Here is a 26,499-nt window from a genome sequence, read left to right on the forward strand (position 1 = left end):
TATTGTTCAAAAATAGTGAGGCACACGCGCGGTCAGGGGGTGAAGGCACCTTTATTGTCAAATTTTTGTATGTTGGCAGCCGGGACGGCTGCATGCTATGCGGGGGGGAGTGATGTAGGGGTGTTAGAGAGAGAGCCCGTTATGCATGGCAGCCTATGGTAAACAAACACAGTAGGCGGGGCTACATGTGTGCACGAGCAGGTGCCCTCTGCGACGTCCGCGCCAGACGCCCTGGGGGGTCGATTCGGTCATTATGATCCCCCAGGGCCCCACCCCTCAGGGAGGGGTTGGGTATAAAAGGGGAATGTATCGAAGGGCTCGGGAGTGTTGTGTTAGCTAAGAAGAGAAGACGGAAGACGTCCTAGATAGAGCCCTGGTCTCCCCCTGGCACGCCGTCCTTATCAGGACCGCGCAGGCTCGAGCCAGTGGCGTGGTACCAGAGCCAGAGCCAGTGCTGGTCTGGACTCTGGGTACCGGGCCCGACTGACCAGTGTCGGGCCAAGATAGCCTCCCCTAGCCCATTAGAGGAGGACTCAGAGGCAGGCTAGGGTTAGCCTAGAGGTGTGTCCTCAGATAGACGGGTGAGGGGGCCGATACCCCCTCAGTGTGTATGTCACAACGTGTGGTGTTAAATAAACAAGTGTGCCTCCAACTCCGGTGTGAACGAGTCATAAGCGTTACTACACATGTGTAAGGGTCAAAGGAGGATGCTTCTAATAAATAAAACGCATTCCTGCGGAGGGAGCTGGTAGGAACGTTGGGTTGCTCGGTCAACGGCGGCGTGGTGTATTCCGCAAATATGCCCGACTGTGAGGGCGGGCACAAGCCGGCGTGAGTAGGTTAAACGTTGAGTTTTATAAGGGCACCACGGGGTGACCAGCCACTCCCCACCCAGCCCCACCCCTCCCACCCCCCACCCAGTCCCACCCTCCCCAGCCAACCCCTCCCCACCCTCCCCTCTCCACCCAGCCCCACCCCTCCCATTTTTGGATCCACGACGGACGGACACAATAATCCCCAGTGGGCTGGTTTAACCAGGAGGTTCCTACCTGTACTATCGGGGTTGAGTAAGACAATTGCTGGCAAGCGGGACGTGGGATAGCCCGAGAGGTTCAATTGGGAAGAAGACGGGGAAATGGGATGACGAGTTGAAAGACGCTTTGGGGCAGCTAATGAAGAGAGGTGATCGGTGGAGGAGAGGAGGTGCAGATAAACTTCTGGAGTGCTTGTTTGTGGTTTGGGCAAGGAGAAAGTGCCTTAATCCAGAGAAGACACGCGCTGTGGTCGCCCTTTCATATGCATTTGTTTAACACGACGTTACAGTCTCTGTAGAATACTATGAAACGCTTCGTATGTGAAGATTTAGATTCATTGCTCGATCGGGGTTGTCAAAGCATTTAAGATATTTCTGTGAGAGTAACACAGGAGTTTGACGACAGCACAAGGAGGTCTACCGAATGTAACAGAACACAAACTTTATTTTTCTAGATATATACACAAATAAAATTTACAGCCATTTATCAATCCACTGCTGGACGAATGGCTCCCCCCAATGCCTTGCCAGTCATTGATGTACAACGCTGGAGAGTGTGGGGTTGGAGAAGGGGTGAAGACAGCTCGTTCCGATGTAGCTTGCCACCAATGTTGGCCAAGATCAGGACTCAAACTCAGGTCACCAGTCATAGTGACAGCTTAGTGCGTGGACCACTGAGCCGCCATTCCACTGGACTTTAAGTTAAAACTATTTTAACAATTGCTATTTTATTTTACCGGGTGAGGCCCACTCAGAAGCAACCTGGCCACAAATGATAGCTAAACGAAGTGGCTTATCGCGTGGAAATGTCTATCAACCAAATACTTGAAGCACATGTTTCTAAATGTGGAGGGAAAAACCGGGGGACCCCGAGAAAAATCCACACCGCCCCGGGCAGAACATGCAAACTCCAAATATACAGCAGCAGGCGTCAGAGTCGGGATCAAACCCACAACCTCCTGCATACCAGGCGAGGTAGTTAACATCTCGTCACCGTGGCGCCCATTTGCCCCCCCCTCCCTCCAGCAATGTAAAATTATAAACATAATAATTCCAGACAATCATGAGTAGACGTTGCCAAACATCCCAATGCATTGCAGGACCCTCCTGAAAAATAGCCTTGAGAGTCAGTGAGGCTGTGTATTATTATTGGTCATTGTTATCATTCCTGTGTTGCTCAGTGAAATACTTGTAAGAACAATATAGGCAAATACAGTGTTCACAGCCAGAGCTATCATAAATAATTAACTCCCTTAAAAGCATCACAAAGAAATGCGTTATGTGTTCCACAGGATAATTGCATTCTGATATATATAAATACTGCTTTGGTACAGAGCTTGAAAAAATATTCAAACAGGCAATCCATTAATGCAATCAAAAGTCAACGACTGTATATCACCTCCACATCTACATATGATACAGAAACAAATATTTCATAGCCGTGGTCATTATAACAGCGTTTGATTTGTAATACTTGACACCAGGTAGCGGTAGAGGTCGCAAACCCGACATTTCACGGTCGCATTGCATCCGCAGCAGTGCATTCGCATCGCTGCCGCTCGGTTGACCGTAAATAAATGGCTCCTCTTCTACCCAACCACCGAAAGCGGTGGTGACTTTAACAAAAGACCAAGAAGCGGCGCCGACGATGACTACAGAGTTCCGTAGTGCGTGGGCTTCACGCGGCCGGCGCGACAGCTGCCGAGCCGCTCGTGTTTCTGCAGGTGCAGCTTGAGTTTGTCTTGCCTGGCAAACGCAGAAACAACAACGCACGAGTCCACGTTACTCGACGGTTCACCAGAGTCTTGCGTGACAAGAGCGCGAGCGATACAAATGGAAGGGGGCACAGAAATTCCTCGGACAAAAGCCCGAGGCGCGGTGCTCTTGGGGCAGGGGAAAGGGAGAGAGCTGGGCTCGCTATGCCTACTCTTTGGTTCTTTCGGTAAAGTCACGTATAAAGATAAAATAATAAATTAAATAATAGCATACGACGTTTCGATTGCAACACAAGCAATCATCATCAGGTATAAATGAAATAGCAACAACAATCTAACCAGAAAACTATAGACAGACATATAAGCAGACAGATATCACCAAGATACATAGAGAGAGAGAGCAACACATAGGCACAGAGAGAGAGAACATCTCTGTGACGAGGCCTTAAATAGAGAGGGGGCGGGGGCGGAGAGAGGGAGGGGGTTAGAGAAACAATTTGCATGTCAATGGGTAGGAAGACGGGTGGTAAAGTACGCAAGCTTGAAAATAAGGAGAACGGGAGATAGACACATTAAATTAAATAACCTAGCAAAATATCGAAATGTAATGTAATGCAACACAGAGAGTCGGTCAACACACAATTAACGCATAGCCTGGTCGATTACGTATTTCAAAGATTGCTAAGTTAGAATTTAAGTGTGAAAATTCCTCGCTACGCCTACCAACGTTGGGACTACAGGTGGGAGCACAGAGACGTCGCTAGAAGGGACGATGGTCAAGAATAATAGCGGAGTGGGAGCAGCCCAGGGAATGGAACACGTCCGAGAGAGGAGGTCCACCGACGGGATGCAGCGATGACGTCGGTTCGCGTGCAGGCGGGCTAGCTGGATTGTTGCATCTGCTTTTGGCAGATTGGGGAGGCCTTAATACAGCAGTGGATTGACCATGGGTGATTGCGATGCTGTGATCAGTTGCGTTAATGCTCAAATAAACAAAGTACATCCAATATGATGATGAGAATAAATGATGCACAAAGGATCTTCTTGCACCGGCTGGGAATTGTGAAGTGTGTTTAGAAAGAGCCAAATGAAAGAATAATGAAGCAAATGAATGAGAAATGTTTCCAAATGTACCGCGAATGTAAATACAGTTGTCATTTAAGAAACAAAAAAGTCGTGCTAAAAGCGTCTGTTATGCTAAAAGAAATACATTGCATACGTGTATTAAAAACATAATCATGATCATCATCATCGGGCATGGTAAACCCACTGGCTGCATGAAGGCCTCCCCAATCCACTCTCACTTCTCCCGGTCCTGTGATGCTAACAGCACTAACGAGTAAAGTTGCTTCTGTTGCTTTTCTTAAATATCGAAATATGCACAATGGAAGAATGTAGACATACATTCATGCAGTGCACGCATAATGTAGGAATATTTACAATGAAAACAAACGTCAGTGTTTCTACATTTACTAGACAGTGCACAGCATATTTACATATATATCATTTCAGTCATGACAAAACTTTACTACCATTATAAAACAATGAATATCCCAAACTATTAACCACATATTTTATTTTAGTTTCAAAGCGGGGTTTCTTCAAGTTTTTTAAAATTACAAACCATCCGTATGTGTGTACCTTGAACCAAATAACTCAGAATGCGCCCGATATCGTCATATCCCAGAAGCTAGGCGGGGGTTCGATAGTGCTTTACCACGCGACCACCTTAGACAGCGCGTGTTGCTGTAGGCTGCTGTGGGCCTACGAGCAGAGCAAGAGAAGTAAGCGCACATCGATCACGCTCCACGCCTTCACCAAGCCGCACTGACCAGCGCGGTGAAGTACGGACCCGATAATCCCCCGCAACCTTGCATGACCTTGGGAGGTTCTCATCCAGCAGTGGATCGACTAAAGGGTCGTACGTGTACGTGGTGCAAACCTACAGACTGAAGACAATGCTTTGCGAAGGGCGGTAAAAGTGCAACCGTGCAATTTCTTACTCACCTCATTGCTGGCGTAAGGGCCTCCACTAGGGGGAGCTCCAAACAACTCCTCTAGGGGGTATTTGGCCTACTCTTCCACGCTGGCCAAAACATCTTTGAATATATGGGAGTACCTTCATTTGAACCAACCACACACGGTCCTGCCCATCAACTGACAGGCGTGTACCCACGTATGCATATTTAACTTCTTTCGCACCATTACAGAGCTATACTCTTAGGTTTTTTCGGTAAAGTCACGTATGTAAAAATAAATAATAAAAATAATAGAAATAAAATAATAAATCTCATATTTTTATTTCTATTATTTCTATTATTTTTATTATTTATTTTTACCTACGTGACTTTTCCGAAAAAACCTAAGAGTATGAATCCTTGCAGTCACGAAAGCTTCAAATCTAACAGAGCTACCCATCATCCTCATCGGAGGTGCACCGCTGTGGAAGCGTACTATATCGTTAAAATAAATCATTCACCTGGTGAAGCGCACTCCGCAGAGATGGCACGGGTAGGGACGCTCTCCCGTGTGGGTGCGAATGTGACGCGGCAACTTCCCAGCACCCCTGATCATCTTGTTACAGATGGGGCACGGTTGACACACTTTGGGGGCCCTCGGAGCATCGTAGGACCCCTCGGGCCCGTACCCCCAGCTCATCTGCAGTCCGGTTTCCAGGATCGCCCCAGCAGCATCATCCATCGCATCCCCACTCTTCTGAAGCAGAATCGCCGGACTCAGGAGATCCTGCGATGATGGGATGAGCGCCGGTTTCGGCTTGCGTGCCTGCCTCTTCTTATCCCCTGGCCGTGAGCTCAGGTCTAAGGCCAAATCCTCGCCGTTGTCACGAACGCCACCGTCCATCGATGCGTCGGCGCTGCCTGCCGCGAGTTTTGTTTTCCCTCTCGATTTCTTTGTCCTTTGCTGGCTCAGCATGGTCCCGCGGACGCAGTCCTTCTGAACGGTTGCCTCGGATTCCCGTGCGTGCGGCCCCGTCGACGGCGGTGGCGCTGCCCGCGCGTCGAGAGGACGATCGTCGTGGAGCGCGCGTTCCCCCGCGCGTTCTACCGCGTGGCTCGTGAGCCACTCCTCCCTGGGCCTGGCGGCAGGAGGGGCGTCGTCGGTGTCTTCGCCGTCGTCGTCGTCTTCCCGCCTCGGCACCGCGACGTCGCTCGCGCCATTGCCGAGCTCTATGGAGGCGCCCAGGAGGTCCGAGCAGACGCTGGCCACCTGGCCAAACTCCAGGAGGTGCGTCGCCTCGAGGAGGCTCGTTATGCGCGCGGGGTCGACCGTCAGCGTGGCCGTGTACGCAAACTCGAGCAGGCGCGAGAAAGCCTCGGCCTCCACGAAATCCAGCCGCACCACCCCGTGACGATCCTCGTTCTCAAAGAGCCTGGCCGCCACGAACACACGCGACCACAGTCGGCAAGTGCAGCGTTGCTCTCGTCGTGCGTGATGCTCATGGCTAAGCAAAGCGTTAGCACGTTTGATTTTGCCGTTTGGGAGGTTGGTGGATAGGCGGTTGGCGGGGGGGGGGTGGTTTCCCCCAGTTTTATTCCGGTTGTGCTCTCGGTGTTATGTAATTCAACCAAGTGCCTTTGGAACTTTCGCACAGCAGTGCGACCTTCTACATTAGAGAACAGCCTACGGAAGGAGGCTTGACAGAACTACGTGTGAAATCCCTTCAAATTACCTATTTTAACCACACAATTAGGGGTGCAGCACATTTTTACACATTTTTCTGCAGAGAATTGTTCATCGCATTGGAGTCAAACTGACATTTTAATTCCCAGGGCTGTAGTTTAGTAAAATGAATTGAAAAGGAAATACAGACATCCCTCGATTTATGAAAGGGGTGCGTTCTTCAAAAAACATTAATTTAATGCTCAAAATTAGGGGTGTGTTTATAATAGTCATTCCAATAATAATGATTTTTTAAACCAAAATAATTAACGTTTTCAGGGAACTCACCAAAAGATTTCCATGTTGGAATGGCCGGAAAGGTATTGTGGAAGTGTTTCTGTTAGGCTGCAGGGATACCGTGATGCTGTCGCGGACAGATGATGCAGCCTCCTGGGTGCTTCTTGTTTGATCTCATGGCGCGTGCCGTAGTGAAATTTCGCAAATGTGGAAATTCGATTTCGTTAATCGATGAGTGGCCATAATTTGTGAATTGCGTTCACGCGAAATTTCGTAAATTGACCGTTCGTAAATCGAGGGATACCTGTGTTAAATGTGATCGTCTTTTTATTGTCATTGGTGACACGGCTGAGACCATCATCTCACAATGCTTCAGAAGAACCTTGTTTAATCAGTCAGCTGAATTCTGGATTAAAACGCAGGCTATTTGCAGCGACTGTGTCGGAGAATAAATATTCCCGAGAAATATTAATTCCTCCAGAAATGTTTGTTGGAATATTCCAATATTCTTTCTTGCCAGGGACAAAAACTCAGAAATATTGGTTCCCCTTCTAAATATTTGTACCTCCTTCATTTTTGGGAACAAAATGAGCTTCTTTGAATAAAAGTCTCTATCCGTACAGTAAAAAACAATAAGATCACATTCCATAGTTGCCCCTGAAATAGTTGCTCATTTTACTTTGGGTATAATTTTACTTAACGTCATCCTAACCAATGTGGTTTTATTTTTTTATTTTTCTTGGGAAATTGGTATTTTACGAAGGAAGACCCGACCAAAAGCTTAACCCTCATGTGGAGGAAGGAACGAATATCCGTTCCCCTTGGAGGAATACACATTCATCAAGTATGTGTTCCCGGTGGTAAAAATATGCAGAGGAACCAATATTAATTCATACCAGCTGAATGCTCTGACTAGGTTTTCCCAGGACTGTCCTCTTTTTGAGATAAGTGTACTGAGAAATCTGTAACTCTTCCTGGGACATTAAAATAATCCAGTTTTTTTGGTAAAAAAGACAAACACATTCATCAAAAACTCTGTGGTGTTAAAATAAAAAAAATATATAAAATAGAAAATTGTATATGCTAAGAAGAAGGGTCATTCGAAACGACACCTATCATATTTTTCTTTTAAAGCCAGTGTCATGAACGAAAGTGTTCTGTTTTATTAGTGTTTAGTCATATATGGTTGTACACCACTGCCAACACATCGCCGAACAATTTACTTACATCTGGTTTTTGACAGTTGCGTAATAATACACTGCTCAAGACAATGCTTTTACATGTAGTTCTCCCCATTACGGGGATTGCGAGATACTTATCTCCCCACATACCATCCCAGTGTTTCTATATCAGACGCAGCAACCTTAGCCGCGAGCCTTAAGCCACCCGGCCACTACTTTTGCCCTAATATCCACAAGTCCTCTTCTGTTCGCGCCGGGTTCGTGCCGACGCGTCGGAGGCGGCTCAGGCGCTCGCTCGCTCACTCCCTCGCTCGCTTACTTGCGGAAGTAGCCACTGCTCGCGGCCAGGACGGCACGGTGAGCTGGGAAGAGCTGCCCCGATACGTTCACCTGCGTGTCGCAGAGCCGGGCGGCCCGGCGGAGCTCGTCCAGTGAGGCCAGCACGTCGCGTGCGTGCTCGGGGAACGGCACCGCCATCAGCCCCATGCCCTGCCACCCTCCTTCTCCTCCTCCTCCTCCCATTCCGTGGCCTCGGCTCGCGCCGCAAGCCATCATTGCGGTGCCGGCTCAGCGAGTCGGGCCTAGTCCTCCCCAACACACACAAACACCAAATGAGTGACTTGCGGTACAGCAAAGTGTTTCGCAATAGGATTGACTCAGCTCAGCATCCGTGCACGGTCGATAAAATGAGAACTATTTTGTGGGGAAGCCAACTGTGACTGTATTAGAGACTCGCCCCAACCACGTGAAAATTGCATTTCCGCCATTGGCTCCGAGGGCTGTGAACTGGAGAAGAGCAATGCTTATTTCAGTGGGAAATTTCATTTTCAGGGCTCGATTAAGTTTAGTGGGCGACTATGGCAGCATTTGTTTAGCACGTCTCACTCTGCTGATGAGACCCAGAAGGTCAAAACCAGTCCATAATTTACACGTTTAAAAAAAGGCTGCTTGATAATATCGGGCTGGAAAGCCAACAGGCTGATGACACAAAACATGTTTATATTTCGATTTAAAGCTTTCGTGACTGCAGGGATTCATATTCTTGGTTCTTTCGGTAAAGTCACGTAGAAGGGAAATAATAAAAAGCAATATTTTTTTTTTTTTGCAATTGAAACGTCGTGAGAATTTGATAGTTTTATTTTTATTATTTTATTATTTCCCTTCTACTTGACTTTACCGAAAGAACCAACAACATGTTTATTTTTATGTGAATAAACAGAGAATGGGTTTGAGTACGAGGCTGTTGTAGTGTTGCGTTCCCTATTTGTATTTTAAGTTCCTTGTTTGCCCTTTGGCGACCACTCATGCCCAATGCTAAACACTCCATTGCTATTTTCCTTGGTTATTTCAGGTCTTTTTATATTTGTAATGTGATATACAATTGTAAAACTAAATCTACGTACAAAATTCTATTTCTGGACATAACTGGTGTTAATGTGTACAGTGATACTTTGGCTTTCCTTCCCAGATTACCAAATATGAATTATTGTAGCGCTGCAGGATTGTGTTTCAACCTTTATAAAGCCTCTTTACATTGCTTGCAGCGCCTCAAAATCCGAGGCCTGGGCTGTGCAGTCCCTCTGTTAATCCAGCCCTGGCCATGACTGAGGCGCAATTTTTGGGCAATCGTTGCTGTAACGGTCGCGGGAAACACTTTAAGTTTGAGCAACTGTTGCAAACCTGACGGAGCAGTGGTGTAGAGAAACAGAGTGCAGTTGAGCCAATGGAAAAATAGTTTCGGCAATAATGTGATGACTGTTGCTGACCAGTTGTTCTATACGTGCCCAAGTATATCATGGCCTTAAGCACACAAATAGAAAACTACCTTTCACAATACAACCATGGTAGAATGCTATTGCCTATAATGCACTGGCACTGATTAACATTGTATTCAATTAACTCTTAAAATCATCGAATATTTTACATGCCTTTTGTTAAGTTACTTCCACGTCCACCTTGAGCCTTGTTTGACCATATTTCACCGCACTGGGCAGTGGGGGCTGGTGAGAATTCGTTGAATTAGTTGGTTATTATTGAGCGGGATAGAGTGCAGTTGGTAGAAAGGCAGAGCGCTCGCGTGCGAGATTGTGAGCTAAAATTCTCGCCGCGGTAGACACAGCCCATCATCCCTTTTGGGGCCAATAAAATAAATACCGTTAAGGTGAACAATATTTGATGGGAAGTTGTCATTTTGTTGTTCTTATGGAGAGGCTGATTCACACCACAAGAATGTGGAGTTACCCACAGCTGGATTAGGACCGCCGATGGAAATGAGGACTCGCCAATGCCCGTTTAGGCTTGGGGAAAGTGGTAATTTTTTGTTAATTTCATAATTTCTTTAGATAATACGGTAACATTATTTGCGTCAAATTTGCAGGCAAGTTAAAGTAAAATAATTAATCACCAAATGGGCGGTTTTAAGTAAATGTTTGTGATTGCTCATTTGAACAAAGTTTGTAACAAGAAAAGAAAATAGCGACAAATCGATTTCGTATATAAGTACCTTGCAATAAGAGGACGAAGAACAACATTTTAAAGAGGCAATGTTACATATATGTTTATAATAGTAATAAATATAACTGCTGCTGCTTTGTGATACCGCAAAATAAATGCTAAAAAGGGTATCGTTCTGTTTCATATTCAATCAGCTATGACCAGTGATTACAACTACTGTAGACATGGTTAAAGGGTTTTAGTATGTAAACTGTGCTAAAACCTATGCGATAATAAAATAAAATGTGAATTACAATATTTCAAGAAATTATTATCAAAGGCCCTATAATTCCATACACATTAAACAGCACTGTAGCGTTGTCAATACTGCAACAGAAGTGAATTTGAAGTTATTAAGTAAGCGTTTACCAGGAAATACATAACTCACAAGGCCACGCGTGCACATACACAAAGATCCCCCGTATAGCCTTAACAGACAGTAGGGGCAAGTGCTGTTAGCGAACACCTATGAAGGCCGGCATGGCACACGAGGGGGTGGGTGGCCAGCACCACGCCCGACCGCCTTTGTCTCCCTAGTGGCGATGTTTACACACCATACCAGGAACTAATTTGAGGCTTAGTCGACCTAGGGGGAGGCCCAGAACCGAATTCTGATAATCGTCACTGGTGTTGGCCGTGAGCGGGAATCAAACTCGGGTCGCTGGGTTCGTAGCGCAGTGCGCCAACCACTACACTACCGCTCCCCACACATATATACACACATAAACATACACACACTTACAAATGTACCTTAAGATGGCCACCAAGATCCCTTCTTTCGCTCCAATGGGAGTCGATCGTAAACCCCAAGAGAAACCCAAATGTCTGAATTCAAAGTGAAACTTATTTTTATATGATGAAAAAATAAATAAACAACGAGACAAATATGAGAGGACGGAGGAGGGGGGGGGCTGTTGTCTGACGATGCGAGGATCGTGAACTAAACGAAGAGACGAGCAAGAAGCTTGGACCTCGCCAGCGATCAGTTCAACGTCACGGGGTCCTATTCGCGTCTGTCGGGAAAGCGGGGGCCGAGGCTGGTGACTGGAAACTGCTTGCCGAGGCACGAAACGGCACCACAAAGGGGGTGCCGAGGGGGGGTTTGCTGGAAATAAAAAATTAAGGCGAAAAAAAACATGCGAATGCTGCTATCTCATCGAGCCTTGCCACCTCACTAAACGGCCAAGAAAAAAAAGACTCAATGTTTTCCACACTCCCATTCACGCCATCCGATCCATATAAGGGCAGAAACAAAACCCAAAACAGACCAAATCTCCCCCCCCCCCCCGGCGTGTTCAGTGATGGAAACTCTTGGAGAGCGATGATGGGATAAGGTGCCAGCAGCAGAATGGTAACGATGAATTCTGCAAGTCGCCGGATGGAAAAGAGCAATGGGACACACACACAAACGCCGGGTCGATAAGGAGAGTGCGTAGTGAATCACAGAGATCTGCGAGCAATTCGCACTGTGGCAATGCACAGCGACAGATATGTGAAACGTCCACACTTGTAGAGCTGTCGGCAACAGTGGGTGTAGCTGTCGAGCGTGCAGGCGGTGCAACTGCGCCAGGGACCACCTGCAGGAGGCAGTCCAAGGCGATGGGATATGTAGCAGGGGGGGGGGGGGAACTGGACTGGAGGCCCCTTTTCATTCCTCCCACCAGGGCCATGCCGACCACAATACGCCACGGGGTGGCAACAAGGTCATTCTAAGAAAAGTAAACCGATGTTAATGTCCAAGGTAATAATAACAAAACAACAACGTTTAAAGGAAATAATTCAGAGAATTCTTACCATTAAATAACCCCAATTGATGATTTGACATTAATCATTTGGTACCATATCAGACTACAGAATGGGTAAGCCCTGCATTATATTAAATACATTTCAACAATTCAAACTACAGTAGGTTCAATTCTGATGCATTCATGAGTTTTAGTGACAAATTTCCCAGCGTGGTGAGTGGTCTAATGGTGGGGTGGGGGGGGTAATCATATTTTGGCATGGCCAGTGTTATTTGTCGGAATTCGATGTGTCATCTGCACAGATGTGACTCAGCCTTTACTGTGAATCAGCATGCTGCCGGCTGAATGGGCGAAACCCATTCCAAAATTCTCACACACAACCTCTCAATTATCCCAAATAAATCACTCTTTCTTTTAAATTTTTTGGGGATCGGAGACCACGCGTCGTCAAATCTCGGTTGCTGCTGCCGAGCACTCAGCGCGGCACGCCCTGTGGCCCCGGCCTGGAGCTCGGCCATTATTTGGTGGAGAGTGGCCTTTCTGTGTGGTGGTGGTGGTGGCGGCAGGAAGTATCACTCCGTATTCTGACTAAGCAGAGACCCCACGTTGTCAAGGGGAAATGTACTGTATCGTGCGGTTTTGTCCTGCACCGGAAATTATTAATTTAGCATTCGTCAATTGCAATGCGTTCGTGCAAATGCACAGGCCGTTAGAAATGGGCGTTATGTTTGAAAACAAAGCAATGCACAACTTGCAAACATGTTTGTGGTAGGGTGATAAGGGCAGAAAGCGATGCAAAAGTTTTAAATTAGTTTGAAGCGAAAAGTCTAATAGTGGGTTTGTCAAAGTGCAAACAGAAACTCAAGCTACACCAATTATTTTGTCACATTTGAAAATAAAATCTTCAGTGCGCGTGCTCTAAGTTTATGCAAAGCTGCTGAGCATACATGGACTTTTAACAAAACTCTTACACCAATGATGAAAACTTAACACATTCATTAATAACACTGTCCTAAAAGTAGTATATAGTAGGTGACATTTCAGGCAATGCTCTGAAGATCTCTCTGCAATGAAGAAGACCCATTGAATAATATATTTAACTCTTTAGGACAGTGTTGCTGATAAATGTGTTGGGTTTTGATTGTTTGTGCCGGTGTATCGCTCATGCACCTCTGCCAACACAATATCAGAATATTTTTTTTGTCGTACAGAAATTACAGGGTGTGGGGTACATGTTTTGGAGTGATATTTTTGTACCTCGCAATTTTTATTCTTTATTCAGCATTTTATTTTTCATGGCTAACGAAAAGAAATTTGAGACATGTGCCACTTGTTGCGCAATGTGGTGGAGCCACAAGATGTGATGTGTTGATGTCCTCTTGCCATATCTAATCATGGCGCTATATGCACTTTTAAATCTAGATTGAAAATTCATTTATTTAGAGCTGCTTTTATGTTTAGTTCGGTGTCCTTCCACACACCTCCAATTAGCATGGTTAGCTACGTACGGTGCAAAAAAAGTTCAACATACATACATATATGTGCGTGTGTGTAAAGATGTGTTTGTGTCATACACGTGCTGGACTCCGTTGCTTAGAAGAGGAATTGCCTCTGCTCTGAAAATAGAATAATTTTCATATGACTAGAATTACATAAAAACTGTTATTTCCCACAAATTATGTGACGCATCACAATTATAATGGCCAACTGCCTGAGAGTAGAGAATACATATCCTGTATTATAGTTACAAAAAATTCTAAAATATAGAATTTACGTTACCACTATTATTTTTACTGTTATGCTTGTTTACACAGGAAAGCCTCACTGAGTCTCATGACCCTCATTGAGGAGGGTTCTACCAAGTTTTACAACATGGGGAAATGTTTGCTATGTAAATTTCAAATGGATTGAAAAAATTGTGGTGTAATCTCCTTAAATTTAGCAAATTTGGATGACACCAGAGCACAAAGCCTACTCTTGCGAAGCAGACAGCATGTTTTTTATGGTTAATACACCCGCAGTATTAATCAGGGCGACCGCTGGATTCGAACCGTGAACTGTGACACGTTGCATATCAAACATTGTGTTTATTTGACCATACTTCACCAAACCGCTCAGCGCGGGTTGAAGGAGGTGGCCAGGACCGGTTTCAATTACCAGTCTCCACTGATGTCAGCAGAGGCTTGTGAATCAAACTCAAGCGACGTGGTGAATAGCAAAGTGTGTCGACAATGTGCCCCCCCCCTGCCTATTATCGATTTTAATCATCATATAATATAATTCTTACTCTGGCAGCTCTACGGATAGAATTTTCTCTGGCATAGGACTGTGTAAATTACACCACTTGTGAGGACTGCAAGGAGGAGATGAGCTACTCGTTTGAGTTGGAAGCCACATTGAATTCAATCTTCGATATTTTTTTTTACAGGATGTCATAAAATTAGGTTTTACTTCGCATCACGTCGCATCGGTATCTCCAGACATAGTTACGACACAGGTGAACGATTTACGATGATTCCGCAAGGGATCAAAGTGTAACAAAATAAAGAAATGAAATAAATTTGACGCGTAATAATATTTTCGCATGCCTTTTATACAGTGCACACAGCCGGGTAGCTTCGTGGTCAGTTCATTTGCCACCAAGGGAGTGAGCACAATTTCCGCAGCTGCCCAGAAACTTCTCCATCGAATGGACCAGGGAAATGCAGCCGACTGGACAGTGGACGTTACGAGGGGCAGACATTGTAGCATAACCTCCCATCACGTAGATATGCACGAGAAGCTGAGAAAGAAGATAATAAATCTAATTTTATTCATGAAGCGTCTTTTCATCATAAGACACATCACTAACAGTTAAGAAAATGGAAAAAATAATTAACCAAACCTTACAAGCCATTTGCCGACTTAGCTAAAAGTTTAAGTATATCTTTTAAAATGTTCGCAGATTCAGAGATCCCGATATCTCGTGGGGAGAGAGTTCTAGAGTCTGGGGGAAGGCGTCCGAGTTCAATAGAGGCTCTGGATTAAAGACAACACGTCATCCATTACACGTTGCACCAGCTCCTTTAACAACTCTACTCTGAAGCGTGGTGTTCTTACTGATAAACAGTTTTGTCTGATTAAATGGCATCTCACACACGATAATTGGTAGCAAGCTTTGCCCAGTTTCCATTGACTGTAGCGTCACGTTCCACGAGAGGCAAATTTATCGGTTTGCCGATGATGGGGAAAGTATAGTTTCTACTTGTTTACCATGAGACTTTGAGCAGCAATGCAGAACTATTATTACAGGCTTAGGAAAACCAGTTTTTTGGATTTTATCTAGTTGTAATTAAAGACTATATTGTTGACCAAATGTCAACTATATAGCCCCGCGAGAATAACGTTAGAATTTCCATCAGTCACTACGTCACAGTTGTCCATAATTTTTAGGCAACGTTTTGATATTTGTGCACGCACTCAAAACCGTGTCGTGTCCATTACGATCATGTTCATATATTACTTACACCACGCCTCCCCGTGCAGTACGTGTTGGGGCAGCATGCAGAGTTGCAAGTTTGTATCAACAGGTCAAAGCTATGATGCACATTTTGAAGTAACCATTCCAAATAGACCTAAACGGAGTAATTGGAAAGTCTCAAACACCCTCTCTCTGCTTCCCTGCGGGTCCTACCGTGGTACTTTGAAGGACCCATTCCAAATAGACCTAAACGGAGTAATTGGAAAGTCTCAAACGCCCTCTCTCCGCTTCCCTGCGGGTCCTACCGTGGTACAATCGGAAAATTCAAGCTGAGCAGACTACCACTTTCTTACCCCGATTGGAAAAAAGTACGTCATCGACAACATGCGTGACGGGTCGGTGTGGCGCGGACACCTGGTTTGATGCCGTCTTAAAATAAATACACTCCCGCTCAAGCTCGATTGGAATATAATGCACATTGTTGGCGGTTCATTGTAAACGCGCCGTGCATCAATGCGCATGTGGTTTCTCGACCGCGCCATTTTAAATTAACGAAAGCAAATTTTTATGCTTTTGGCCAATCGGGTTTTCGTTTAACGCGACGACAAAAAAAATAGCGGCAGGTGCTTTGTCGGATATTATTTGTAATAATTACCGGATGCGTAACAATTTACGAGGGCATTTTGTTAATAATCCACTGCTGGACGAAGGCCTTCCCACGCTGTGTCAGTCATCAGGTTGTTTGAAGGGGATCAAGCCAAAGACCCATTCAGATGTCACTCACCAAACGATGTTAGCATGGCCAGGAGTCGAACTCGGGTGTCGGGCTTCATATCACGCTGCGCCAAAACCGCTGCACGCCAACGCTCCACCTGCAATTTGTAAATTGTTCTTAATTTGAAAAGCAGATGAACCCGTTGAGAATGCAGTCTCTTTCTCAATGGCGACCTGGGGGAAAAAAATGGGAAAGTACAAAAACAACTTAAAATCAAGTCAGAGGCGTGGGGGGGATACAAAACATCATCCCCATACCTTTGATTGTTGATAAGGTTGTGGCTATGATTTAAATTGTAAGCATGAACCGTGCAACCTTTTCAAGAGGTCTTTGCAAAAGATTCTTTCCTTAGCGCAAGAATATGCACTCGACATCAGATAACGCTATGCACGCGATCTCGCGCTTTATGCCGTATGGTCGTTGTGCAAACGGAGGGTCTGCGGTTTTGCAATAGGCCATGCATTCCTTTTTTTAATGGGAAATAACACATTTTAAATAGGGCATGAAGACATCAAATGTCAAAGTTACCACACAGTAGAACGCAGTTGTGTACGTGTCAATAATATATATTTAAAAATGACCGGAAAAGTTGTATTATATTTAGTTCATGGTTAAATTGATTGCAAATATATTCGTAACCGACCATATACATTTTCGGAATGGTAAGGAGTCTGCTGATAATGTTATGGAAGTGCTGGAAGGGTCGCAGATAAAAAGCCGTGGTATTAATGTTTTCCTGCCCCCGTTGCTCATTCTCCTCTGCTGCAGCATGGGGTGGCCGTCGCTCAAGCTATCCACGTTTCTCATTCGGTTTACACTTAAAACCTTTTTTTAAATTAAATTTTGTATCCCTTTTCCCTAATTGTGTCCCAATTGTGCCATCAGCATCGTCCCACGAGACGAAGGAATCCGCTCTGAATTGTCGTAGAAAGACAGACAGCGTGGCGTTTTCGTGACGGAGAGCGGCGCTTGCACAGGAGCACCAACGGTGGTAGTTTGTTATGTAGAGATGCTGACCCATGCCATGTAAATGTGGAATTGCCAACACTGACTCAGGACGGCCAGCACTGTAGAGATGAGATCTGGCGAACACTCATATCAGCACAGGAAACCCACTGGTTATGTAGGCTTACTTACATAAGTCGTACGTGATTTTGCCATTACTAGGCATGTAACAATTTCAGCGATTCTCTAATTTAAATAAATTATTACACTCACGATTCATGCATCGAATCGTATGTGTGATAACTCATCATTTACAGTTAGGCCAATTATATGAGAATGATTAAACGAATATTACATTTGGCTAACAGAACAAACAGGACAGGATGACAGAGAAGAAAATGAAAGAAATAAAAACCAATATAGTACAAACGAAGCACAGAATTTGTCCTTGAATCAAAACGTGATCCAAAATCATGAACGAACATTTATTGAATTGCGAGGAGAGGTGGGGGGGGGGACAGTTTTGAAACTTTAAATGCCGACTACTCCTTGATCAGTTGCGCATCGTCTAAAGAGCTCAATGTAACCCCGTGACAGTCACAGAACACACATTCATAGAAACACAAAATCAATTTTGTATTGTGCAGCCTTGCACCTCTTGATGCACCTCGGGATGGACTATGTTTGATGGTGGCCCAGGGATCTTATAGTTTGGGGGAAGGGCCCTCTTCATATATATTCAATTCCTTGCTTGTACTGTTTTACCATCACTCGTGCCCAATGCCAAGCACTCCACTGTTATTTACAGTAGTTAATTCAATTCATGGTTTTTAAATCTGATATGCGAAATGGAGAGCGATCAAAGTAAAAATGAAGCATTTCAATTTGACACATAACTAGCTGGTAGTGATACACAAAGGGATGCTATGGCTCAATATCTGAGGCCCCAGGCTGCAGCCTGTAAAGCCCCTGAATTAATCCGGCCGCGCATGGATCTGCCAGAATCAGGGAAGGGCAGATATATGCTTCTCAACGAGCTCAGAAAACAACACGTGGCCAGCATGCTATTTGATGCATTGCTGTTACACGAAGATGCAACTTTACGGCAGTCGCCCCTCTCCTGACACCCGCGCCCCCACCGTGGCCCACGCCGCCAAATATGTTTGGCACGGCCGCTGATTTTTTTGTTAGACCGCTGGCTAATTAAAGGGCTGCGAGTCCTGTCAACATTCCATGGATGCTGCTGGTAAGCCACGAGGGCTTGTCCCAGGCTCCATTTAAAGCCAGTGGAGTGATCCACCACAGGTATTCACGTGCCTTATTTATTTAACTCTTTACACCAGGTGTGGCCAGCAGTGGCTTTGTGAGTGCTCTCACACAAGGCCGCCACCCTTCACCGATCTCCTTTGTCCACAACCTGGCGTGTGAGGAGCCTTTAAAACCCCGGCCAAATGTTTTCCCGAAAGTTCTGAAATATGCACTTAGAACTCTGGTGTGGTGCAAACACCCAAGTGTGTATTTGCCCGCACATTTTTGTTCTTTATGTACATATATGTTGAAGCTTCTTCATTGCCATGGAGTTGTGGACACCCAGGTGCAAGCTGTTTGATGTAAGTGAAAGCAAGGCACGTTTATCTACAAAAGCAAATGTATGTGTTGAACGTCTTTTGCACCGTACATTGCCAACAGTACGGATTGGATGTGCAGGGGAAGGACAATAAACCAAACACAAAAAGCAGTTCTAGAGAAATGAATGTTCAATCTAGACTAAGAAGTGAATAGCTTCAGTGGCTTCCTAATATTGGAAGGACGAGCATTCCAGACGACCACAGAAGTGTATCTGAAAGCACACGATGCAGTGACCGTCTTTGGCCAGCAACCAAAAGCCACTGCGAGGATGACCGGAGTTCAAGTGATGCTTTATGCTCCTTGAGGAGGTCAGCAAGGTATTGTGGTTGATTTGTCACGAGCACTTTGTGTGTAAATGAGTGCGAACAAATGTCAGCGTGCTTTACCCGTCAATTTCACCTCTTTTTTTCCACTGGCACAATCAAAGATGCACCGGGGCCATGCCGAGCTCGCCTGGCCGGGGTTCAGTAGGTGCCAGGCTGCTTTTTCCACTGCAGAAGCCGAGCCATCCTGCTTGCCGCAATGATCGAGTCGAGATGCCCGTAGAGGACTTGGTGACGCTGTCTCCTCACAGTCCTGACTCCTTGTCAGATGCAATGAACATGTCATTAGCCCAGCCCCTGGCCTCGCTTTGGCCGTGAGCTGATCCAGATTCTGCAATTTTTTTTTACTATAAAACTTGTTTTATTTTACTAAGGCCCCCACTCAGCTATATAGCTCTCTTTTCAGAAGCGACCTGGCTATCACAAATGATAGCTCAACAAAGTGGCTTATCACGTGTAAATTTATAGCAGCGAAATACTCTAAAACGCATGTTGCTTCTAAATGTGGATGTAAAGATCGGAGGACCAGGAGAAAAGAAATCTGCGCGACCATGGGGAGAGAGACACGCAAACTCCATATTCTTAGGTTTTTTCAGTAAAGTCACGTAGGTAAAACATTATTTTATTTTACTATTATTAATTTTAATGTTTTACCTACGTGACTTTACCGAAAAAAACTAAGAATATGAATCCTTGCAGTCACGAAAGCTTCAAATCTAGAACGCAAACTCCAAATACGCAGGCGTCTGGGTCGAGATGGAACCCACGACCTCCTGCATACCAGACGAGCTAGTTAACATCTCCTAGCCACCGTGGCGCAATCTCCAGAGGTCAGCGTGCCACGGGTTCGTTCCGACTCAGCACAACGAAAAGCCAGTGGGAGATTGTGAGCCCCAGTGCTTGGCTCGGCTTGGATGTGGCCAGTGGAAAAGGCGGACCAGTTACCATCAATAAGGAGCTATAACTTACTTGAACGAAAGTTGTGTTTCTGTTCAAACATAACTTGACTACCTTAATGTCTTTCAAAAAACGGAATTGTTTCTCGTTAAGAGCTGCTATTAGCGTCGCGTGCTGTGATTTACGTGTTTGTACTTTGTCCCGATTATAACGTACTGGATGCAACGCGTCACGCATTGGTTAATCTAGATTTTTTAATCTATTAATTTCCGTGCAAAATGCTTTTTTTCGACAAAATACGAAACTTTTTTCACGACGTTGACGAGTACAATACTACACGTGGCTTAGGAACGACTGTAAATATGTATCCTCCATAGACATTTGCTGAACTACTCAATTGCACTGTACTCGATCGCGTAGACGGAATGTCAACAACCCAAGTTAGAGGAGAGACATCGTCCCAGTCAACAAGGAAAGCTTGAACCAACGTTGTTCCACCACGTGTGGCCAAAAACACTCACCGCGACGCAGCGTTGATCGAACGTTTGACGTTTACTGGGGCTACTCTGTGCCTGCATTGAGCGTGCAGAAATGTAAGGAGGCTTGTTAAAGCAACACACAGTCGCTGGAATGTAATTGTGGCCGCGTTGGGTTTGAGACTAAGAACGGAGCGGCAGCCCAAGGAGTGAAACACGCCCGACAGAAGGGCCACCATGGAGATCACCTCGTGTGTGCCACAGTGGAGAGATGTTAAACTACCCTCGCCAGGTATGCAGGAGGTAGTGGGAGGTTCGATTTTGATCCCGACCCAGAGGCCTGCTGCTGTATATTTGGAAGTTTGCATGTTATCCACGTGGTCGCGTGGATTTTTTTTCTTCTCCGGGTCCACATTTAGATTCAGCATCATGCGTTTAGAGTGCTGTAATATTGGCTGCTATAAATGTCCACATGATGATAAGCCGATTCGTTTAACTATCATTTATGGCTTCTGAAAAAGAGCCATATAGCTCAGTGGGCCTTTACCTGGCAAAATAGTTTTCGTTAGTAAGATCCGAATTTTTGCTGCTGCTGGTGGTCAAATAAATTTGACTAAACCGCACTTATTTAAACAAAAAGGAGAACTGGAAAACTCACCACCACCATCGTGTCCAACCGCCCCGTGCCGGATAACCGGAGTTGTCCACCCCACTTGACATTCTGGTCTCTCACCACCCCCCCAACCCACCACCCCGTTTCGTCCGCTAGAGGGAACCAAACGTTGTTGGAGCCCCGTTTATCTCGGGACTTGCGGCCACCGATAAACAACTTGTGCTGAGCAATAGAGGACGAAATGACTCACTCTGGGGGCAAGCGAGAAAAACAAAGACAACGATCCCAAGTAGCAAAAGAGTCACGCAGCGGTGGCGTGGTACGGCGTGGTTTTTGGCATGGCCCCCCCTACACCCTGGCTCAAGCAATGTAATGTAAGCAATGTAATGCAATATGAAAAATGTAATGGGGCCCCGCGTTCAATCCACATCTCACACACACTCAACAGGCAAAACTAAGCTAGTGCGGGGCCTGTAGCATATGTGATAAAGGGGCCCTAAATAAATACATAAAAATCACGCAAATATTTAAACACATACATTTTTCACTTGCATACTAAAGTTTATGTATTGTTTTCATTCGCTATACAGCCAGATAATACGACAAACCGCTAACCTTAAACGCCCAGTCGTTCATGAAAGTTGAAGGCGGTATAGTACTATAGTAATAGAGCAAGTGCAGAATCACTGAACCGGAATTGATAGCTTGAAAGCATTTAGCGCGGGGCCTTTGAAAGTGCGGGGGCCCGTAGTAGCTACTACATATGTAGTAGCTACACATGTGTAGCTACTACATATGTGCTCCTGGGATAATCCGGCACTGCACCTGCCGATGCGACATTTTAACGCTTACAAAAGTGCACGCACACCAGTAAATACTTCTTCACCGTGACCCACGATCAGTCCTCCCCTTCTCAACGACCGTATAGCCCACGGAGTCTCGGTGCTTCTCGTAAAACTTTCACCTTTGAGTTCATCACTGAACCGTTCTCTCCGCTGCAGAGGGCGTGCTTATAGTCATCCTGGGCCATGTTTAATCCACATCGCCCTGGTGTCGCCGTTCATCACGGGCCCCTGTGCGACAATGCTTCTCCCACCAGCTCCATCTCCGCGATGGACGTTACTCGCTGGCGTCTCCACATCTTGGGCTGCTGCCCCAATATCACGAATCGCGACCATCAACCCACCCCCCCCCAGCTTCGAGCGACTATGTCCCTACCCAATTATCTCTTTCTCTGATGCAGGTTCAATTACTCTCTCTCTCTACGTAAGGGGCCGTCCATAAATGACGTCATGCACCTAGGGGGGGGGGGTCAGACATTTGTGACGTGTCACGAGGGGATGGGTTGAGAAATGTGACGTCACATCAAAATGCGCAACTTTAAATAAATTTAGAATTGTTATAACAACACCCATTGTTTTAACAACACTCCTACAACATCATAGTGCAGCGCCACATTAAATACGCACTACAATGACAATAGTTTAAAGCGATTTGAAGCATGTTTTATTTTCGAAATGGATATATGGTTTTGGGGGGGGGCAGAGCTTTGTGACGTCATAATTGAGGGGGACGCCGTGTGACGAGGGGGGGGGGGTCAAAAATCGTCCAAAATCGCGTGACGTCATTTATGGACGGCCCCTAAGACACGGATCAGCAACACATATACATTTTAACAGAGAAAATTGAGCACACGCTGAAAAGTGCGCTGTAACAGGCTATCATGAATGTGCGACGGAATTAATGATAGATGATGTTAATTTGGGCTTCCCTGTACATTGACATAATTTATCGTTCATTCTGTCGCGCATTCAACACATTCCTGCGGAGGGAGCTGGTAGGAACGTTGGGTTGCTCGGTCAATGGCCAGGGTCAACGGCGGCGTGGTGTATTCCGCAAATATGGCCGACTGTGAGGGCGGGCACAAGCCGGCGCGAGTAGGTTACACGTTGAGTTTTATAAGGGCACCACGGGGTGACCAGCCCCTCCCCACCCAGCCCCACCCCTCCCACCCACCCCCCACACAGCCCCTCCTTGCACGACGGACGGACACAATAATCCCCTGTGGGCTGGTGTAACCAGGAGGTTCCTACCAGTTATTCCCTGTTACAGTACAAAGACGCGTGGAAGGGCGCAGGCTTCACTCCAGATATGCCAGCGTAGTGCTGACATTCGCCTTGAAGATGAAACATTCAGTCATAAGCCCCGTTATCGCAATTCTATTCTTAAAATACGGCAATGTGTTCACGAGCTAAATCTTTTTAAAAATTTTGTTTAACCAGGTAAGGCGCACAGCGATAGAGTAATTTTTCAGGTGGCTTATCACGTATTACATTTATAGCAGAACAAAACATACTCTAAACGCGTGTTGCTTCTAAATGTGGAGGGAATGATCGGAGGACCCGGAAAAAGTTCAAAATAAATCCACGCGACCACGGGGAGAGAGACGCGCACACTCGAAATATACAGCAGGAGTCAGGGGTTTGGGATCGAATCCACAAGCTCCTGCATACCAGGCGAGGTCGTTAACATCTCACCACCGTGGCGCCCGAATGCCAATGTCGAGGTCCGCTATCCATGCGAGGGCTTCTGGAGTTCTTGTTTTACTATTCATGCGTTGAAGGAGCGCAGACGACGGTTGCGTCTGCCATCGTATATGGCGCACGCTTTGAGTTGCATGGCTACAATCACACGACTGTGGCTCGTTTTCTAATTTTCCATTCATGAAGGAGACGTGCGCATCGGCCTGTCGATGTGTCTCGTGCGGTTGATGGTTACACCGTCAGTGTCTTCGCAGGGGAATGACAAAGCCAGGACGTGCGATCCCGGTAGCAAGAGTCGCTACCAGAGGTCGCAACCGGGTACCCGATACCCGTACCCTACCCGATACCCGGCTACCCGTACCCGACCGGGTACGGGTATCCGTTTGCGACTCTGGTGCGGCCGGGTACGGGTAGGCCGTGAGTCACTGTTGAGTAACTGTTTGTCACTCATTTCCCAACGTCTTGTCTCTTCTCACAATTCAAGTTCCTAGAATAAACCCACCCGCGCCTGCAACATGGCTTCATCCCAGAGGTCGCAATCAGGTACCCGATACCCGTACCCTACCTGTACCCGGGTACGGGTAAGGAATCAAAACCCGTTTGCGACCTTTCAAGGGCCCCGCGCTAAATGCTTTCAAGCTATCGATTCCGGTTCAGTGATTCTGCACTTGCTCTATTGCTATAGTACTATACCGCCTGTAACTTTTATGAACGACTGGGTGTTTAAGGTTAGCGATTTGTCGTATTATCTGGCTGAATAGCAAATTTAAAAATACAATAACTTTACTATGCAAGTTAAAAATGTATGTGTTTTAATGTTCACGTTTTTTTTATTTAGGGCCCCTTTATAACATATGCTATAGGCCCCGCACTAGCTTAATCCGGCACTGGGTGCGACGTTTGTTTGGGTTATCCCCGTGTCCCCCTGCCATCCTCAAATCCCCGTGAACTTGGTGAGCGCTTTAAAGCACGAAGTTTACAGCCACTAGATGGCAGCCTCACCATGGGCATTGTCAAGGCATCTTCACAGCCGCATTACGAACGGTAGCGGTAGCGGAAGCGTCTGTATTTCTGTCCCAGCTCTCAAGCTGCTGTTGCTGCTGCAGCAGCATTACAAATGTTTCATCATTACAGTGTTTGGAACAACAACAACAACCACGATTGTCTCGCACGCAAAGCCAGACTGCCCGATGCAACTGATACGCCGCTTTTGTCCATGGACACGCCAGTCGTGCTTGTGTGTGTGCGTTTGTGAGAACGTGCATCGTTCTACTATCGTTCGTCCATGGGCGTAATGAGCAGAATGAAATGTCAACAGCAGCCCTCTCATGAAAGGTTCATGTCGCTTACATTTTCTGTCTGCCTGTCTCTCTCCCAACACCCCCCACCCCCATCACCCTCCCTGCTACACAAAGGATGTTTAGGCTATTAATATTCCACTATAGTCTGACGTCAACGTGCCAAACGGTCAAGCAAAGGAAATGAGCGAAAGGGGCCCCTTGTTTGTATTTGGGGGTTGTTGTAAAAATGCCGCGGATCGTTAACGCTGGCACAGACGTCTGTCTGCACATCGTGAACTATTTTTTTCCACCACCACCACCAGCAGCACCACCACCACCAACACCCACCCCCATCTCCCCTCTCTCTTCTCTCGAGCAGACGCATTCAATCGCTTGGCTGTAAAAACTGGCCATTATCAACCCTGAGTGGCCAGGCATTATTGTGCATCTCGCATTAAATATTCCACCGGTCTGCCAAAAACCACTCACGGTTCCTGGCAGGAGTGTCTCCAGGTTTCGCACAATAAAAGAGCATGCAACCGAGGGGATTGATTTATCGGTTTTTTTTGGCACAGTTGCTGAGCACAGACCTCCCACCCCCCCACCCCCAAAACGTCAGGCGGTCAGCAACAAACAGCACCGTCACAATTGTAATTGGCCAGGGTTCATCCGCCTACTGAATTGAACAACAAGGTTATTGGAACTTTGGGAAAAGAGGCGGTTGGCAGAAATTGCAAAGTGGAGCGGCGCAAGGGTGAATGATGAGATGAAGAGAAGTGTTTTGTCCTGCGGTGTGGAGGTTGGACAGTGTGGACTAGACGAACCGTGCAGTTTCGGTTGACAAAGTCCTCAACATGCTGACCCGCCCATACTGCACATATCTGTGAAAAAAAAGAACTCCATAGCTCATAGCCAAATAAATATTCTGATATGGGTCGAGGAATCGACGAGTGAAGTTTACGGGGAGAGCGGTGGTAGTATCAGGGATAGGAGAGAAGCAATTGAGCTATTGGTGGTGAGCGAGTGACAGGGGGGGGGGAATTTGTTGTGTTTATTTAATTATTTATGTGCTACTTTGTGTATTTATTTGCCCCCGCTACAAATTTTTATTGTGGCCATAATGCGCTGGGGCTGCAGCTGTATAATTGCCGGGTTACCCAGATAATCTCCGTCACTTGCTCCCGTGAAATCAGTGGGAAAGGCGCAAAGTCAGTTGTAAAAATAGGTGTCAAAATCCATATATTGTTTTTTTGTTATCTGTGTCAGGCTTAATGCTGCTGCGGGATAACGGATAAAAAGATAAAAGAGCTGTTACTTTTTAACTTTGTTCTGTTTGTGTAATTGCAGTTTTAGTTTATTGTCTGAAAACACAACGCCGATAAATTGTAGGTGCTAATATTTGAGCAAGGGGTTAATGCAAGCTCTCGTTTTTTTTCCTTTCCCTGTGTTGTAAAGCCCCCCCCCCCCCCCCCC

General features: G+C 46.0%; 1 protein-coding gene across 3 annotated transcripts; it reads right to left on the bottom strand.

Moving 5' to 3' along the window:
• Positions 1 to 1,458: 1,458 nt before the first annotated feature.
• Positions 1,459 to 16,456, bottom strand: LOC144721972 (zinc finger and BTB domain-containing protein 7A-like). Of its 3 annotated transcripts, none has more exons than XM_078599983.1 (4): positions 16,330 to 16,456; positions 8,167 to 8,428; positions 5,228 to 6,139; positions 1,459 to 2,779 (listed from the first exon to the last, which is right to left on the bottom strand). In XM_078599983.1, the coding sequence occupies exons 2-4, from the start codon at positions 8,400 to 8,402 to the stop codon at positions 2,686 to 2,688; spliced, it is 1,242 nt and encodes a 413-aa protein (XP_078456109.1). In that variant the 5' UTR covers positions 8,403 to 8,428; positions 16,330 to 16,456; the 3' UTR covers positions 1,459 to 2,685. The 3 variants fall into 3 exon arrangements, with proteins under 3 accessions (XP_078456109.1, XP_078456108.1, XP_078456110.1); XM_078599982.1 differs by lacking the exon at positions 16,330 to 16,456 and adding an exon at positions 11,091 to 11,527; XM_078599984.1 differs by lacking the exon at positions 16,330 to 16,456 and having other exon boundaries at positions 8,167 to 11,074.
• Between the last annotated feature and the right edge of the window lie 10,043 nt (positions 16,457 to 26,499).

This window comes from Lampetra planeri, chromosome 13 (assembly GCF_965212315.1).
Source record: "Lampetra planeri chromosome 13, kcLamPlan1.2.h2, whole genome shotgun sequence".
Taxonomy (NCBI): Eukaryota; Metazoa; Chordata; class Hyperoartia; order Petromyzontiformes; family Petromyzontidae; genus Lampetra; species Lampetra planeri.